The sequence below is a fragment of the Oncorhynchus clarkii genome, chromosome 16 (genome assembly GCF_045791955.1).
Source record: "Oncorhynchus clarkii lewisi isolate Uvic-CL-2024 chromosome 16, UVic_Ocla_1.0, whole genome shotgun sequence".
Taxonomy (NCBI): domain Eukaryota; kingdom Metazoa; phylum Chordata; class Actinopteri; order Salmoniformes; family Salmonidae; genus Oncorhynchus; species Oncorhynchus clarkii.
This window is the reverse complement of record NC_092162.1, coordinates 33,793,917-33,812,404: the sequence shown is the minus strand read 5'-3', so window position 1 is coordinate 33,812,404 and position 18,488 is coordinate 33,793,917. Positions and strand designations below refer to the sequence as shown.

The following is an 18,488-nucleotide window of genomic DNA, read 5'->3' as shown; positions in this document are numbered from 1 at the left end:
TTTTTTTTCTTCTACTGTGTTATTGACTTGTTAATTGTTTACTCCATGTTTAACTCTGTGTTGTCTGTTCACACTGCTATGCTTTATCTTGGCCAGGTCGCAGTTGCAAATGAGAACTTCTTCTCAACTAGCCTACCTGGTTAAATAAAGGTGAAATAAAAAATAAAATAAAATAAAGTGGAGCCGGATGGGAGCTCTTTGAGTCAGTGGTCTGGTCCTGGTCTGGCCAGGTCCTGGTCACGCGCATTTCACATGATAGCGACATGCGTTCCATGGCTTTCCTACAGACAGACATAGGAATTCTCCGGTTGGAACTTTATTGAAGATTTATGATAACATCCTAAAGATAAATTCTATACTTAGTTTGACAAGTTTCTTCGACCTGTAATATAACTTCAAAAAGTTTTTGTCCGATGTTCGGATGGACCTGCACAAGCGTTTGGATTTGTGTACTAAACTAAAGTAGCTACTTGGACATAAATAATGGATATTATCGCACAAATAAAGCATTTATTGTGGAACCGCGATTCCTGGGAGTGCATTCTGATGAAGATCATCAAAGGTAAGGGAATATTTATAATGTGATTTCTGATCAACACGGCGGATATTTTTTTTTCTGAGCACCGTCTCAGATTATTGCATGGTTTGCTTTTTCCGTAAAGTTCTTTTGAAATCTGACACAGCGGTTGTATTAAGGAGAGGTATATCTATATTTCCATGTCTAAGAATTGTATTTTCATCGACATTTATAATGAGTATTTCTGTGAAATGATGTGGCTCTCTGCAATATCACCGGATGTTTTTGGAACTAGTGAACGTAAAGCGCCAATGTATACTGAGATTTGTTGATATAAATATGCACTTTATTGAACAAACCATACATGTATTGTGTAACATGAAGTCCTATGAGTGTCATCTGATGAAGATCATCAAAGGTTAGTGATTAATTGTATCTCTATTTGTACTTTTTTTGACTCCTCTCTTTGGCTGGAAAAATGGCTGGGTTTTTCTGTGAGTTGGTCACCTAACAATCGTTTGTGGTGCTTTCGCTGTAAAGCCTATTTGAAATCGGACACTGTGGTGGGATTAACAACAAGATTACCTTTAAAACGGTATAAGATATATGTATGTTTGAGGAATTTTAATTATGAGATTTGGCGCCCTGTACTTTCACTGGCTGTTGTCATATCGATCCCGTTAACGGGATTGCAGCCCTAAGAAGAAATTACACAAATTCTAGGTGACTACCTCATGAAGCTGGTTGAGAGAATGCCAAGAGTGTGCAAAGCTGTCATCAAGTCAAAGGGTGGCTACTTTGAAGAATCTCAAATATAAAATATATTTGGATTTGTTTAACACATTTTTGGTTACTACATGAATCCATTTGTTATTTCATAGTTTTGATGTCTTCACTATTATTCTACAATGTAGAAAAAAGTAAAAATAAAGAAACTCTGGAATGAGTAGGTGTCAAACTTTTGACTGGTGCTGTATATGAGGGCCTTCAAAAGAGGGGCCCCGCCAGTTGCCCATTCCTGCTCTACACTATACTTGCTTGTCTTGTCAAACTGAAATTAGGCAAACTATTAGAATTTTAGCAACCAGGAAATGGTGGAGCGATTTTTGCATAGTGCAAAACAGTGAAAAAAATAATTTCAATTCAAAAGCATGCGCTCAAGTAAATGTGATACTTAATTGTGTCTGTAAACGTAGGCCATTCGTTCCACTCTTCAGACAACACAGGGCAGATATTTCAGACACTTACTTGAACTAGGAAAGTGTCCTTCCGATCCTCTGACAAGTCCACCACAAGGAGCTGTGTTAGGGAGAACAGAGCCTAGAATGACTATTTCAACACCAATACATCACCATTACAACTAGACTCCCAAACTTTCCATCCAGTCATTCAGGGGGATCTCTCAAATCATCTATCCTTGATTCTTCGCATCTTCACCTCATCAGAATGCATTGGAGGAGAAGGTCTGAGGGGAGGGACCTTTGACCTCCTCCAATTCGTTGAGGTGGCAAGGAAAGATGAATTGAGATAGACCGTGGCTCTGATCCAGGAACAACCCCTTAGCCCCTACCTCCTTGGAAGTTCCTGAGCTTTAACAGAGAGGCTAGCAGACTTTGCCATATTGCTTATACCTATCCAAGGGCTTAGGGGTAATGGGTTGCTTCTGAAAGGCCCACATTAGCAGCTCTAATCCTTAACGTTTCTCTGGTGCTAACACTGCTGTAGTCTCAGGGGGCCATCCTTCTATTATTCAAAGTCTCAACCGTACTTTAACCCTGTTTAGAGTCTTTCTGCCGACAGGTTCCCATGGCTTTCGGAATGTACATGATCAGGGTGTCCGAGGCTAATGGGGAGGGGGACTCACGTCGGTCTGGTCCGTGACCTGATCCATTAGCCGCTTCTGCACTCCCAGCAGGTAAGGGGTGGGGGCCATAACAACGTCGATGAGGATCTCAGGGACTATGGAGATGAAGGTGTGTTGCCAGGTGAATGGATAGAGGAGGGCGGCCACAGCGTGGATCACCTGGGACAGGGTGCTGTGGAGGGGTCAGACTTATTCAGTGTGTGTGTCACTGTGTGAAGTAGTTAAGCTCTCAATTGATGAAGTTGATGTATGCGTGTCTGAGACGACTAAAATAATGGTGTGTGTGTGTGTGTGCGCAGTACCTGAGCTCCACGGCTATGAAGACAATGCGTCGCTCCATAGCGGCGGCAGCGAACACCAGCACCACCTCCTCATTGGTCAAGCAACGGAAGAGCGTGCGGAAGTCCACGTGCTCCAGCCACGAGTCCAACGGACGCGTCAGACTGATGATCTGGAGACAGTCAATTCCTATTGTTATATACAGTAAATGTCCCCACCGTCACCAACATGTTACAGGTAATAAAGTCGATTTTTTTTTAAAGTGGATTTTTTTTTTTTTTTTGTAATGCGAGCAAGCGGGGAACAACTTTCCCTCAAGATAGTTCAGCCTCTTTGATAAGCATGGCTTAACTCTTGGTATAATGGCAAAATTTTTGGAATGGCAGTCACCGGGGACAGGGTTTGAATCCTAGTCGGGGTACCCTCCTAATTAACTACAATAGTCCCATTGAAAGCATGTCCCAGCCACATCTGCAGCACAGTTGATTTTTCAGAGGCATAGTTCAGCCTCAACTTTTCATAATGAGTGTACTTGCTGAAATATATAGCAGTTTACTAAAGTAATCACACCTAAACGTACAGATAAAATACAGCAACAACTAGAGTGTGTGTGGGGGTTAATTGTGGAAAAAAGGACCTGAAAGAAGGAATGTTGCAGGATGGGATTGGTGTTACTGGGATTTTAGCCCCGGGGGAAACATTGAGTAAGAGGGCAAGTTCAGACACAGCACCACACACACACATAGTTCTGTGTGTGTGTGTGTAGACACACAGATGTTATGTTTAACCAGTCATATACACCACACTTTACCCAATGGTGCCAGAGCAGTAACTTGGGGTTATCCAAAATGAATGCAAATGACTAAACATACACACTGTGGAATGTGTGTACACAAATGTCTACTATTCTTGCAGGCATTGACGTTCCTATTTTCATGTTGGCTGTGTGTGTCACCTCTGCCCTAGTGCATCTCTTTTCTTATCAGCATTATCCCAGGCTAAATGGATTTCCTTTTCTTTTCAGTCAATGCATCTCCACCTGCTGGCATGGTCTCCTTTTTCACTAGCTGTGTGTGTGTCCGTCCAACTGCCTTTGTGCATCTTGTTAGCAGTGTGTCTCCTAGATCTCTAGCTGTGTGCTTTAGTTTGACTTCCTGTAGCTTGGAAGAGGAGTACGCCTCATCCAGAATCTCTTTTCTCCTGGCCTGGATGATCAGATTGGTGACGGGGCCGGAGTATGTTTCCACCATATTGCTCATCACCAATCAATGTGGACATTTCTCAACTTTTGGAACTGTGTATTCTGGTTTTCATGACAACCAATTATTCCCATCATCCTAACATTTGAAACTAAATTGATTGCACCCAATTTGGCCCTTTTATAGGACTCTCACAATATTCAACAAATATAGTACCCAACATACAATTTGGATCTAACATCATCCTACCATTGGGTAGACATGATGAATCCAATAAAATAGTCAGTCACACATGGACCTCCTAAACCCCACCCCAACAACCAGTATCCGTTCTCTATATCCAAGACGTAGTATGGAGCTGCGGCTTGGAGTTTTGCTTACTCACCCATTCAATGTATTCCCTGTGATTCTGATGTGTTTTTTTCCCCTGTTCAGAGAAATTAGCCATTGATGTCGTTTGCATTATTTACCATAAATTAGTGTGAAAGTACCAGGGGTGTATCCATTATGGACACGTTCACCGTTTAAGAACCAAACGGAAGTAAACAGAGCAAAACAACAATATTGGACAAATTCAGGTAGGCCCCTCCCTGTTCCGTTTAAGAAACATTTTGCAACAGAATCGGTGTAATGAATACGCCCCCAGGTTTTGCCCACTAGATGCTGCTGTTCCTGCCACACCCTTTTATACATTCTACTGAAAGCAAGTCCTTCTCTTAGAAACCTAATGCTTCAACCCAACTCTACTTGAATTGTCCAACAAATGGCAGCTCTCTGAGGGCTATCCCTATGGTGCAATTCTCATATGAAGACTTTTCCTACATGCCCAAAACTTTGATGGAGAAATGGGCTATGACTAAAATGTTGTGACAATAAAATACAATTCTAAACCATTGCGTGGCAGTCATATGTTTTTCAATACAATTACTAGAAAACATCTTTATATGTAGTATGATTAGTGATATTTACCATTAAACCCAACACCAGACAGTGTGTTCGGGACGTTTACCATTGAAGCCATTAGAACTGCTGTGGCCTAATGGTTTGCTTTAAACGAGGAATGGTCTAACTAATCCAGACCTTTTTTGAAGACAATAAACCACACAGGGTGTCCGTTTCCTGGACACAGATTAAACCTAAGAGAAGGACAAACTGAATTGCTTTCATGGAGGACTGGCTTGAGAATGACCACAACATTTATTTTCATAATCAGCAAAAGCTATTGGTTTTCTACCCAAGGTTGCAAAGAAAATGTTGTGATTAAAATGAATAAAGAGACCAGAATAATTGATAAATGGCCTTGACAGTAGCAGGAAGAGCGACATGTAGCGGGTCAAATCTGGTACTTTCACACTAATTTATGGTAACTAATGAAAGCGACTTCAATCAGGTGAAAAGAAATCCTCACTTTCAAAGGGAATAACATTACATAGTATAAAGAAGCAATAGTTCAAGCCTCAGCTCCATGTTCAGACAGAGAAATGATACTGCATACTGGCTGGTTGTTGGGGTGGGATTGGCGTGTAGGTGCTCCGTCGGTGGCTTTTGAGCATATCATTGGATTCCTCATACTCATTGTTAGAAATAATTATGGTCCGAATTGGATGCTAGAGATCAAATGATATTTCAACAAACTAATGTTTCAGGAATGCAAATCATCGGTTTCTAACTAAAGAAATGATTTCAACACAATCTGAGATGGTAGGTGTCAAAATCGTCTTGTGCTATACTAACTTAGTAATGTGGCTAAGTCAGGGTGCTAACCTCGGTGCCCTTGTCGGGAACGAAGCTCTTGATCTTGACAGTGTTGCCTGGGGCGGGGAACGCTGCCTCCCTAAGGCTCTGCATGAACGGGTAAATCATCGCCATGGAGATCTGGTGTCGCTTCTCCACCTCGTCAAAGATCTGCACCAGAAGACCGACAGGAATATTCCAACTCAGACATCGTCATTGTGCACCACTGGAATAATAACAATTACCACCCACCCACCCACCCACCCACCCACACCCACACACACCCACACACACCCACACACACACACACACACACACACACACACACAGTGTACATTTCAGTGGGTGAACTTCCAAGCCCTTCACAAAACCAACAGAAACCGCAATGAAATGGTGCAGCAGAAATAAGTATACGAGGAAGTAAACTGTGGGGCTTAGTATTCCCACTAGCCTAAGTGATAGTGTAGTGGTGGTGTGTGTCAATATTCATGTCAAAAGATTTGGGGCACCACTGAAAAGCAGTGAATTATGATTTATAAAAATCAGCTACTTCAACTTTGACCACAGACAGGGGCTAATGATAAAGTGCCACAAAGAGGGAGAACATATGAACCGTACAAACTAGGACATTTCAAAACCCCCATACCAGTCTAATAAGCTCATACATCAAACTAATTTCCTCGTACCATAACACATCGTTACATAAACGCAGTCCAATTTCACACACGACTGAATAAAAGTATGAACAGTTGTCAGAATTACGAGAGGTGCCATCACATCCAGTTCTACTTAAGTGGAAGAGTGTACTTTTTAATTTTTTCTGATAGGGGAGGTTAGGTGCTGTTGACATTTCCAAGGGATTTCCACAAAACTGTGATAAGGTGAGAACTACCTTGGTTTTAGTAGCTTTAAAGGGATAGTTAACTTTAAAAAAAAGTTACCTTACCTACAGTGTTGTCATCTTGTCCAAACTGCTTTTAAGTTTGTTCGTTGGTTATTTACCAGAATCTCCTGGCTAGCATTTTTGGAGCATGTAGCAGTGTATGGAAATTGATTGTGTCAGTTTAAAAACACAAAAAAAGTGTCCTATATCTCTTTAATGGTGAAATCTGAGTAACCATCGTTACACCCAGGTTTCTGCCAGTTCAACTAATCCATGCTGCAGTCTCTGTGCAAAACACTCATTGTTGACAGCCGAAAGCCAATAACCTGAGCGGGTTACCTTGGAGAAGAGTCCGAAACAAGCCAGCCTGCTAATGATGCAGAAGGCCTCAGGGGGGCGCGCTCCATTGCCGTGGGGCTAGGCGAGAACAATGGAGAAACAGACAGAGGAATAAGGAGACATTTGTCACACTATAATAAATCTTAAGGTAGAGCATCTGAAGTGAAAAACCAAAGTGAAACTTACCAGTAGCCTTCTGCAGTATCCATTCCTTCTACTGCCATCGATCTCAGTCAAGACAAAGGAGAATGTCTCACTAGAGAAATGTGTGAAAGCATTTATATTTGATTATCAATAACACATCCAGCTTTCCCACTAGGAAAAATTCTGGACATTCATATCAGGTGCAGCGTTACCTGTGGTACTCTGTTAGGGGGGCCCAGCTGATCCCCTCAGGGAAACAGAAGAGCGTGATGGCCTTCAGGGTCTTTTCTTCCTCCTCTCTTTGGAATCTCACCATCCCATCCCTCTGAGTGAGAGTGAGAGACAGAGCGACCGAGAGTTGGAAAGTATTCAGACCCCTTCCCTTTTTCCACTTTGTTACGTTACAGCCTTTTCCTCAATCTACACACAACACTCCATAATGAAAAAGCGAAAACAATTAATTTTTCGCAAATCTATTTTTTATTTTAACTACCTTATTTACATAAGTATTCAGACCATTTATTATGACTAGAAATTGAGCTCAGGTGCATCCTGTTGCCATTGATCATCCTTGAGATGTTCCTACAACTTGATTGGAGTCCACCTGTGGTAAATTCAATTCATTTGACTTTTTTTGGAAAGGCACACACCGGTCTATACAAGTTCCCACAGAACTGGGGAAGGATACCAAAAAATGTCTGCAGCATTGAAGGTCTCCAAGAACACAGTGACCATCATTCTTAAATGGAACCACCAAGAACTGGCCAAATTAAGAAATTGGGGGAGAAGGGCCTTTGTCAGGGAGGTGCCCAAGAACCCGGTAGTCACTCTGACAGAGCTCCAGAATTCCTCTGTGGAGATGGGAGAACCTGCCAGAAGGACAACAATCTCTGCAGCACACCACCAAATCAGGCCTTTATGTTCAAGTGGCCAGATGGAAAGGCACCTAAATGAAAAAAATATTCTCTGGTCTGATGAAACCAAGAGTGAACTCTTTGGCCTGAATGCCAAGCGTCACGTCTGGAGGAAACCTGTCACCATCCCTATGGTGAAGCATGGTGGTGGCAGCATTATCCTGTGGGGATAGTTTTCAGCGGCTGGGACAGGGAGACACGTCAGGAGAGGGAAAGATGGACTGAGCAAAGTACAGAGAGACCCTTGATGAAAACCTGTTTCAGACTGCTCAGGACCTCAGACTGGGGCAAAGGCTCACCTTCCAACAGGACAACGATCCTATGCACACAGCCAAGACAACACAGGAGTGGCTTCTGGACAAGTCTCTGAATGTCCTTGAGTGGCCCAGCCAGAGCCTGGACTTGAACCCGATCTAACACCTGTGGAGATATCTAAAAATAGCTGTGCAGTGACAATCCCCATCAAACCAGACAGAGCTTGGGAGGTTCTGCAGTGAAGAATGGGAGAAACTCCCCAAATACATATGCCAAGCTTGTAGCGACATACCCAAGAAGACTTGATGCTGTAATTGCTGCCAAAGGTGTTTCAACAAAGGACTGAGTAAAGGGTCTGAATACTTGGGTAAATGTGATACATTTACATATTTAATACATCTCAAAACCTGTTTTTGCTTTGTCATTATGGGGTATTGTGTGTAGATAAGGGGGGGAAAACGATTTAATCAATTTTAGAATAAGGCTGTGACGTAACAAAATGTAGAAATAGTCAAGGGGTCTGAATACTTTCTGAATGCACTCTAATGAGCATTCTAAGATCAACGAGATCTCTGCCTGTGTTATTGTGAGTGCTCTGCCGTTTTATCACAACTTTGTCCACTACTGGATGCCTGTTTGATGTTTAGCAACCCTCCTACTTTCCTTGCTGAAGGCCTACCTGAACTATTTTATCCTACCTCCCTTTTAATCTTCAAGGACTTCCAATGCACTTTTAATTTCTTCACATTTTTCCTTCATATCCCTTTCGGGAGACATGCAGTGTGTCCAACTAGCGGACTCACCTTGGGGAACTGGTAGGTGATCTGCGGCTCGTAGGCCCCCTCTTTGGACTTCTTGAGGCTGACTACCACCAGGTACTCAAAGAAGTAGTGCCCGCTCATGTAGCGCTGCTCCCTGGCTGTGGTGTCCACTGGGGCTGAATCCAGAGACTCCTGACATGGTTCCTTCACCTCTGCAGTGACAACATTGTGTTGTGTAAGCAGACGCTTACTATATAGTAACATAACATTTAGTTGTGTGTCTTTTTATCCACTTTGTTTTTGATAGTTATATAAGAATTGATTAATAATCTGATCTGTCCAGGTTTTATAACACTGCGATGTTGAAAAGTGTATGCTAGCTTGCTGGAACTGGGAGCTGTTTTGGTTAGAATGCGGACATCGGCTTCAACGGCAGTGGAGAAGTGCAGTGAGAGGATTGCAGAGATAGCAGAGTCCCGTAGAGATCAGGACTACTTTGATGATTACCGATGTGTGGTAGGCATTCTGGCGCCAGCGGCTGCCGTGGCATCTCCCAAGTGGGTGCTACACAGTAGTGCAAAGGACTTGCTACAGTACCTACCGCATCCATAAGGAGAGGCCACAAAAAATCTAAATCTGTGTTCTTTGGAGAGGCTGAAGATGTCAGGGACAGCGAGGTGTGCCGATGGTTGCAGACCTGTCTCTGACCACCTACCTCTCGTGCTGTGACCAAGATGCACTCTCCAACCTCTGTTCTACCGCCATCCTTGCCTCACTCCCTTTTCATTATGATTTTGTTGCCTCTATTTTATTGAAATGTGTTTCTTGTACGTGTTACTGTAATTCAGCTTTTAGCTGCCATAGTACACATGAAACTAAATGAAATAAAGCATTATAAAAATAAAATAACATTTTATTAGTCTACAATAGAGTGAAATGCTTACTTACGAGGCCTAACCAACAATGCAGTTAAAAATGTATTAATTAAGAATAAGAAATAAAAGTAACAAGTCATTAAAGAGCAGCTGTAAATAACAATAGCGAGACTATATACAGGGGGGTACCGGTACAGAGTCAATGTGCGGGGGCACCGGTTAGTTGAGGTAATATGTACATGTAGGTAGAGTTATTAAAGTGACTATGCATAGAAAACAGAGTAGCAGCTGTGTAAAAAGGGTGGTGCAATGCAAATAGTCTGGGTAGCCATTTGATTAGGTGTTCAGGAGTCTTATTGCTTGGGGGTAGAAACGGCTGGTGTAGAGGTCCTGGATGGCAGGAAGCTTGGCCCCAGTGATGTACTGGGGCCATTCGCACAACCCTCTGTAGTGCCTTGCTGTCGGAGGCCGAGCAGTTGCCATACCAGGCAGTGATGCAACCAGTCATGATGCTCTCAACGGTGCAGCTGGAGAACCTTTTGAGGAGCTGAAGACCCATTCCAAATCTTTTCAGTCTCCTGAGGGGGAATAGGTATGTCGTGCCCTCTTCACGACTGTCTTGGTGTGCTTGAACCATGTTTGTTGGTGATGTGGACACCAAGGAACTTGAAGCTCTCAACTTGCTCCACTGCAGCCCCGTCGATGAGAATGGGGGTATGCTCGGTCCTCTTTTTTCTGTAGTCCACAATCAACTCCTTTGTCTTGATCACGTTGAGGGAGAGGTTGTTGTCCTGGCACCGCACGGCCAATTCTCTGACCTCCTCCCTATAGGCTGTCTCGTCGTTGTTAGTGATCAGGCCCACCACTGTTGTGTCGTCAGCAAACTTAATGATGGTGTTGGAGTCGTGCCTGGCCATGGATCAGCGTGGCAGATGTGATGCTACCTACCCTCACCACCTGGCGGGGGAAGTCAGGATGTCCAGGATCCAGTTGCAGAGGGAGGTGCTTAGTCCCAGGATCCTTAACTTAGTGATGAGCTTTGAGGGCACTATGGTGTTGAACGCTGAGCTGTAGTGAATGAATAGCATTCTCAAGTAGGTGTTCCTTTAGTCCTTTAGTGGGAAAGGGCAGTGTGGAGTGCAATAGAGATAGCATCATCTGTGGATCTGTTGGGGCAGTATGCAAATTGGAGTGGGTCTAGTATTTCTGGGATAATGGTGATGTGACCCATGACCAGCTTTTCAAGGCACTTCAAGGCTACAGATGTGAGTGCTACGGGTCGGTAGTCATTTAGGCAGGTTACGTTATGGTTCTTGGGCACAGGGACTATGGTGGTCTGCTTGAACCATGTTGGCATTACAGATTCAAGTCAGGGATATGTTGAAAATGTCAGTGGAGACACCTGCCAGTTGGTCAGCACATGCCCGGAGCACACATCCTGGTAATCCGTCTGGCCTTGAATGTTGACCTGTTTAAAGGTCTTCCTCACGTCGGCTACGGAGAACATGATCACACATCCGGATGGTATGCATGACCCTTTGACTTGGCAGTGAAACATCCATTTTAATTGGTCGCTAGGGTGCCAGTGAAAAAAAATGTAGCTGTTCATATTCTTTCTGCCATTAAAAAAAAAAAAAAAAAAAGATTTATTCAAACATCCATGGGTATGCAACAATGGGTATGCAAACTATTTATTCAAAAAGTTTAGTACGAAGTCTTGGTTGAATCATTGCAATGCGCAATTCAGTCATCATGCACTGTTTGAATTAACATTTCTGAAGGCTTTCCCCCAAAAATCTTCCCAATTATATATTGACTGCCAAGTAGTAATGATATCATGATTTGCATCAAATCGCAAAGGCATTTATTTAGCAAACTCTGCCATCACATGTAGCCTACTGTACATTGCACAGCACAAAAACATTGCTAGCCAAACAACAATCTCTTGCTAAGAGTGCAATTGAAGTAAAGGGCAACTTTCTTGTTTCTTGTTGTTGTTCCCAGACCTCAAACTGGATCTCCTTTAATGTGGTTTTAGCATTTGAGGTTTTTGTATTTTTTAAGTGTTATTTTGAGAGTGAAAACCTGAAAACACAACATGTTTACAATCACGAACAATAACACCTTTGAGATTGTGCAGATTCGTTCAATAATGTAAATACGATATTGTCAACTTAAAATATAATTACTTGTGTATGGTAGGCTATAAGCTATATTATATTCCAGGTTATATATTATAGTCTACTTGTTCAGCTCACTATTGAAAGACATAATTTGCCTGTTTTCCTGGGCCAGTAGCTTTCTGTTGGCACTGGCCTGGTGTGCCACTGGCAAATTTACCTGAATGTCAAGCTCTGCAAGGGCATGCTAATTTATAAGATGGCTAGTCATTATTAGCCTGGTTCTGTTTGGAATACAGGTACATTATGGGACACAGGTCAGGTCATTATTGCTGTACAGCGGCAAAACATTTGCGCAACCAAATCATATGCTGGTTCCATCAACTGAAAAAGTTATGTATTAATCTAACAGTAAATTGAATGTCCTGAAAAAAAAATGGTTGTAGCCTACTACCCTATGCACTCACAGTGGCTGATGCCCATGTCGCGCGCTCCGTATCTCAAAGCCATATCAAATATTTATGTTGTAAGATAATTGCTATTGAACTTAATATTAAGAGTTGAGGAAAACAAATGATACCCACAGAAAGTCGTTTCAACAACAGTTGCTTCCAAAAGCTGTGTTTTAGCCGCAATTGGATTTTGAAACGTTATACTATCAGAAGCCTTTTTTTTCTCGGAGCGCACATCAGGGGAGAGGGATAAAGAGTGGCTCACTCATCACAGCTGCAGGCCCCACCGCAATGGGCCTAGGGCCTGGGCAGACACTTGCATCACAGGAATCATTAGGATACTGACCAAACCATGGTTCTGGCTGCGCAGAAAAAAAGTATTGTGTGTGTGTGAGAAATAGGAAGTACTTAATAGAAAACAATACGTTTTTTAATGTAACGAGACGTTTCCATGGAGCGTTTTAAGGCCTTATACTCACGATCTCTGTTGAGCTTGGCCCGGAATGAAGACCACATTGTGCTGAGCCTCTTGAGGGCACCTCTCTCAACCTCCTCATCCTCACTAGGCTGGACAGTGCCTAGAAGGGACCACCGGACCAACAGATGATTAGTAACTCCTACACAAGGGTCATGTTACCAAACGGAACAAAATTAACTGAAACCGGGAGGGACTAGGTGGACTTGTCTAATAAGAAACACTTATTTTTCTGTTGCAAAACGTGTAAAAAAAATATATATATATTTATATTTGGAGTGCCCTATTGAACATGACCAATGCGTTACCCTGTTACAGGAGCTTTGGCACCTAAACCTCACATTCATCTGCCTTCAGATTGAACAGAGTAAAACAAGAACCCTATGACTGATGTGCTAAAATATGGACCACTTCAAACAATGTGAAATCATAAAATGTACAACAATGGAAACAGCTTAAGTAGAATATTGCAATTCTGTGCTCTGACCTTGCTCATAGGTTAGTCATCAGCAAACTAATCTGCGCTCAAACAAGAAAACACTGGAGGCACCTGTGGAGCGTTATCATTACATCTCTAATGTGTGTATTTTCCCTTTAAACTTTTGATACCTTTATTTGGTTAACAGTATGCTTTTATGGTTACAAGCCGCCTGGACCAAACAAAGCCATGGAACACACTCCTAGAGCTAAAGGTAGAGTCAAAGTGAAAAATGTGTACTGTGCCCAATAAGGCCTACTGTAACTACTCACTGAGATCACATGATGGGGCGTCTTTCTCTTTCCCATTGGCAGCACCTTGAGGTTGCTCACCTGTTCAGGGGAAAGTCATTCTGTGAAACTGGTTTGTCATAAAGTTCCCACAATGCCAGAGGTTCAACCTTATTGAAACATACTGAACCAACAAAACTGTCCAGAGCAATACATAGGTTGGCTTATGGACAAAATGACCACATGGTTTGCCAGTTGATAAATTGTCCACCAATGACATTACCTAGTGTGTGTGTAACAGTTCAACCATTAACATACACTACAGTGTTGCAGTCAACCAAAATGACTGAACATGTGTCCAATTTTATTTCCATGCTCACCATTACGGTTTACAGACCAGCACTGTGGAAACAAAAGGACAAAACATGCACAGTTCAGCTAGGGCTGGGAAATATATCGATTTTGATTCATTTCAATGTATGTTTTTGCATTATATTCCAAATGTCTGTAACGCAGAATCAAGGTTTTGGGGATTTTTCATTTTGATGAGCGTTTGTCTGATTGTTCTCATGTCTTTTTCATCTCGTTTGCTCTTCCTGTGCTGTGCACCTTCCCAGTTACACCAGAGATCAGTATATAATGACAAGATGCTCATGCAATGCTTGCGTCCACATATTAAATTTACACATGCAATGTTATTCAATCATTGCACCCACACGGCTCACATGCTTTTTTTTTTTTTTTACGTGTTATTTCTTACATTAGTACCCCAGGTCATCTTAGGTTTCATTACATACAGTCGAGAAGAACTACTGAATATAAGATCAGCGTCAACTCACCATCAGTACGACCAAGAATATGTTTTTCGCGACGCGGATCCTGTGTTCTGCCTTACAAACAGGACAACGGAGTGGATCCTATGCGAGGCGGTCTTCTGGTCAGACTCCGGAGACGGGCACACCGTGCACCACTCCCTAGCATTCTTCTTGCCAATGTCCAGTCTCTTGACAACAAGGTTGATGAAATCCGAGCAAGGGTAGCATTCCAGAGGGACATCAGAGACTGTAACGTCCTTTGCTTCACTGAAACATGGCTCACTGGAGAGACTCTATCCGAAGCGGTGCAGCCAACGGGTTTCTCCACGCATCGCGCTGACAGAAACAAACATCTTTCTGGTAAGAAGAGGGGCGGGGGCGTATGCCTCATGGCCAACGTGACATGGTGTGATGAAAGAAACATACAGGAACTCAAATCCTTCTGTTCACCTGATTTAGAATTCCTCACAATCAAATGTAGACCGCATTATCTGCCAAGAGAATTCTCTTCGATTATAATCACAGCCGTATATATCCCCCCCCAAGCAGACACGTCGATGGCTCTGAACTAACTTTATTTAACTCTCTGCAAACTGGAAACGATTTATCCGGAGGCTGCATTCATTGTAGCTGGGGATTTTAACAAGGCTAATCTGAAAACAAGACTCCCTAAATTTTATCAGCATATCGATTGCGCAACCAGGGGTGGAAAGACCTTGGATCATTGTTACTCTAACTTCCGCGACGCATATAAGGCCCTGCCCCGCCCCCCTTTCGGAAAAGCTGACCACGACTCCATTTTGTTGATCCCTGCCTACAGACAGAAACTAAAACAAGAGGCTCCCACGCTGAGGTCTGTCCAACGCTGGTCCGACCAAGCTGACTCCACACTCCAAGACTGCTTCCATCACGTGGACTGGGAGATGTTTCGTATTGCGTCAGATAACAACATTGACGAATACGCTGATTCGGTGTGCGAGTTCATTAGAACGTGCGTTGAAGATGTCGTTCCCATAGCAACGATTAAAACATTCCCTAACCAGAAACCGTGGATTGATGGCAGCATTCGTGTGAAACTGAAAGCGCGAACCACTGCTTTTAATCAGGGCAAGGTGTCTGGTAACATGACCGAATACAAACAGTGCAGCTATTCCCTCCGCAAGGCTATCAAACAAGCTAAGCGCCAGTACAGAGACAAAGTAGAATCTCAATTCAACGGCTCAGACACAAGAGGCATGTGGCAGGGTCTACAGTCAATCACGGACTACAGGAAGAAATCCAGCCCAGTCACGGACCAGGATGTCTTGCTCCCAGGCAGACTAAATAACTTTTTTGCCCGCTTTGAGGACAATACAGTGCCACTGACACGGCCTGCAACGAAAACATGCGGTCTCTCCTTCACTGCAGCCGAGGTGAGTAAGACATTTAAACGTGTTAACCCTCGCAAGGCTGCAGGCCCAGACGGCATCCCCAGCCGCGCCCTCAGAGCATGCGCAGACCAGCTGGCCGGTGTGTTTACGGACATATTCAATCAATCCCTATACCAGTCTGCTGTTCCCACATGCTTCAAGAGGGCCACCATTGTTCCTGTTCCCAAGAAAGCTAAGGTAACTGAGCTAAACGACTACCGCCCCGTAGCACTCACATCCGTCATCATGAAGTGCTTTGAGAGACTAGTCAAGGACCATATCACCTCCACCCTACCTGACACCCTAGACCCACTCCAATTTGCTTACCGCCCAAATAGGTCCACAGACGATGCAATCTCAACCACACTGCACACTGCCCTAACCCATCTGGACAAGAGGAATACCTATGTGAGAATGCTGTTCATCGACTACAGCTCGGCATTCAACACCATAGTACCCTCCAAGCTCGTCATCAAGCTCGAGACCCCTCGACCCCGCCCTGTGCAACTGGGTACTGGACTTCCTGACGGGCCGCCCCCAGGTGGTGAGGGTAGGCAACAACATCTCCTCCCCGCTGATCCTCAACACTGGGGCCCCACAAGGGTGGGTTCTGAGCCCTCTCCTGTACTCCCTGTTCACCCACGACTGCGTGGCCACGCACACCTCCAACTCAATCATCAAGTTTGCGGACGACACAACAGTGGTAGGCTTGATTACCAACAACGACGAGACGGCCTACAGGGAGGAGGTGAGGGCCCTCGGAGTGTGGTGTCAGGAAAATAACCTCACACTCAACGTCAACAAAACTAAAGAGATGATTGTGGACTTCAGGAAACAGCAGAGGGAACACCCCCCTATCCACATCGATGGAACAGTAGTGGAGAGGGTAGCAAGTTTTAAGTTCCTCGGCATACACATCACAGACAAACTGAATTGGTCCACTCACACAGACAGCATCGTGAAGAAGGCGCAGCAGCGCCTCTTCAACCTCAGGAGGCTGAAGAAATTCGGCTTGTCACCAAAAGCACTCACAAACTTCTACAGATGCACAATCGAGAGCATCCTGGCGGGCTGTATCACCGCCTGGTATGTCAACTGCACCGCCCTCAACCGTAAGGCTCTCCAGAGAGTAGTGAGGTCTGCACAACGCATCACCGGGGGCAAACTACCTGCCCTCCAGGACACCTACACCACCCGATGTCACAGGAAGGCCATAAAGATCATCAAGGACATCAACCACCCGAGCCACTGCCTGTTCACCCCGCTATCATCCAGAAGGCGAGGTCAGTACAGGTGCATCAAAGCTGGGACCGAGAGACTGAAAAACAGCTTCTATCTCAAGGCCATCAGACTGTTAAACAGCCACCACTAACACTGAGTGGCTGCTGCCAACACACTGACACTGACTCAACTCCAGCCACTTTAATAATGGGAATTGATGGAAAATGATGTAAATATATCACTAGCCACTTTAAACAATGCTACCTTATATAATGTTACTTACCCTACATTATTCATCTCATATGCATACGTATATACTGTACTCTATATCATCGACTGTATCCTTATGTAATACATGTATCACTAGCCACTTTAAAAACTATGCCACTTTGTTTACATACTCATCTCATTTGTACATACTGTACTCGATACCATCTACTGTATCTTGCCTATGCTGCTCTGTACCATCACTCATTCATATATCCTTATGTACATATTCTTTATCCCCTTAAACTGTGTACAAGACAGTAGTTTTGGAATTGTTAGTTAGATTACTTGTTATTACTGCATTGTCGGAACTAGAAGCACAAGCATTTCGCTACACTCGCATTAACATCTGCTAACCATGTGTATGTGACAAATAAAATTTTATTTGATTTGATTTGATTTGCTCCAACAAGCATCTGCGTTGCCAAGCGCTAAAATAGAAGTCAGTTCTATTTGTGACGGTGAACGCTGTGCAAGTTCTGCCTCTCCCATCTCCTCAGAAGCAGATACCCGCGTGCCATGAGATCACTTCAGTCTCTGACAAGCAGTTTCAACTCGCAATTTGCATTTGAGGTTTGGTCCAACAGAATAAATAAAAATAAAAAATAGGTCATATGGACACCGAAACACATTATTACAGTAAAATCATGTTCAATTTCTAGCAGAGCAAACACCACAAAAAAAATGATGTATCAATGAACATTCATTCAGGAAAAGTACTGTCCAGTTTGTCGCTCGCACACTGCGGTACCACATAGCGCTAGCAGCATTTTTGTTAAATAAAGATTATAAAATACTAAACAGCTAGTATAAAACATTCAAAAGCATAAAACAGTTACAAAGAATTCTCAACTAATGTAGGGCCCTTGATTTCAACATCTGAACAAAGTGGACAGGCTAGCATGCTGTTCAAACAGTTGGAGACAGACAGAATGGTGTTCATAACAACTCAACTGATGTGCTCTGTTAGCTAGCAAATAAGATCCAAGTTGGCTAAGCTTGAAATAAAAAAATATTAGCTGGATACTCACTAGCACGTAGGCTTGTGTTTGAGAGATTGTTTATGAGACCTGTGTTAATTCTCTATAATCCCTGCTATCCCTCCAGAGTCCAAAGGTGGCGAGCTTTACACCTCTCCAGCTGACGCTTGGCATTGCGCATGGTGGTCTTAGGCCTGAGTGCGGCTGCTCGGCCATGGGAACCCATTTCATGAAGGTCCCGACGAACAGTTCTTGTGCTGACGTTGCTTCCAGAGGC

The 18,488-nt window shown here is 43.5% G+C and overlaps 1 protein-coding gene across 3 annotated transcripts in view; it reads right to left on the bottom strand.

The window, feature by feature from the left end:
• The window catches only part of LOC139368333 (DENN domain-containing protein 2D-like), a 56,720-nt gene that overhangs the window by 28,800 nt on the left and 9,432 nt on the right, over positions 1 to 18,488 (bottom strand). For 2 of the 3 annotated variants that reach the window (XM_071107091.1, XM_071107090.1), the window contains exons 2-11: positions 13,562 to 13,621; positions 12,816 to 12,914; positions 8,932 to 9,101; positions 7,172 to 7,284; positions 7,002 to 7,071; positions 6,816 to 6,893; positions 5,624 to 5,764; positions 2,684 to 2,832; positions 2,382 to 2,553; positions 1,766 to 1,816 (exon numbers count right to left, since the gene is read on the bottom strand). In XM_071107091.1, coding sequence (XP_070963192.1) covers positions 1,766 to 1,816; positions 2,382 to 2,553; positions 2,684 to 2,832; positions 5,624 to 5,764; positions 6,816 to 6,893; positions 7,002 to 7,071; positions 7,172 to 7,284; positions 8,932 to 9,101; positions 12,816 to 12,914; positions 13,562 to 13,621 — 1,103 coding nt within the window. The remainder of the gene's footprint in view (positions 1 to 1,765; positions 1,817 to 2,381; positions 2,554 to 2,683; positions 2,833 to 5,623; positions 5,765 to 6,815; positions 6,894 to 7,001; positions 7,072 to 7,171; positions 7,285 to 8,931; positions 9,102 to 12,815; positions 12,915 to 13,561; positions 13,622 to 18,488) is intronic. The other variant, XM_071107092.1, reaches the window with a different exon arrangement.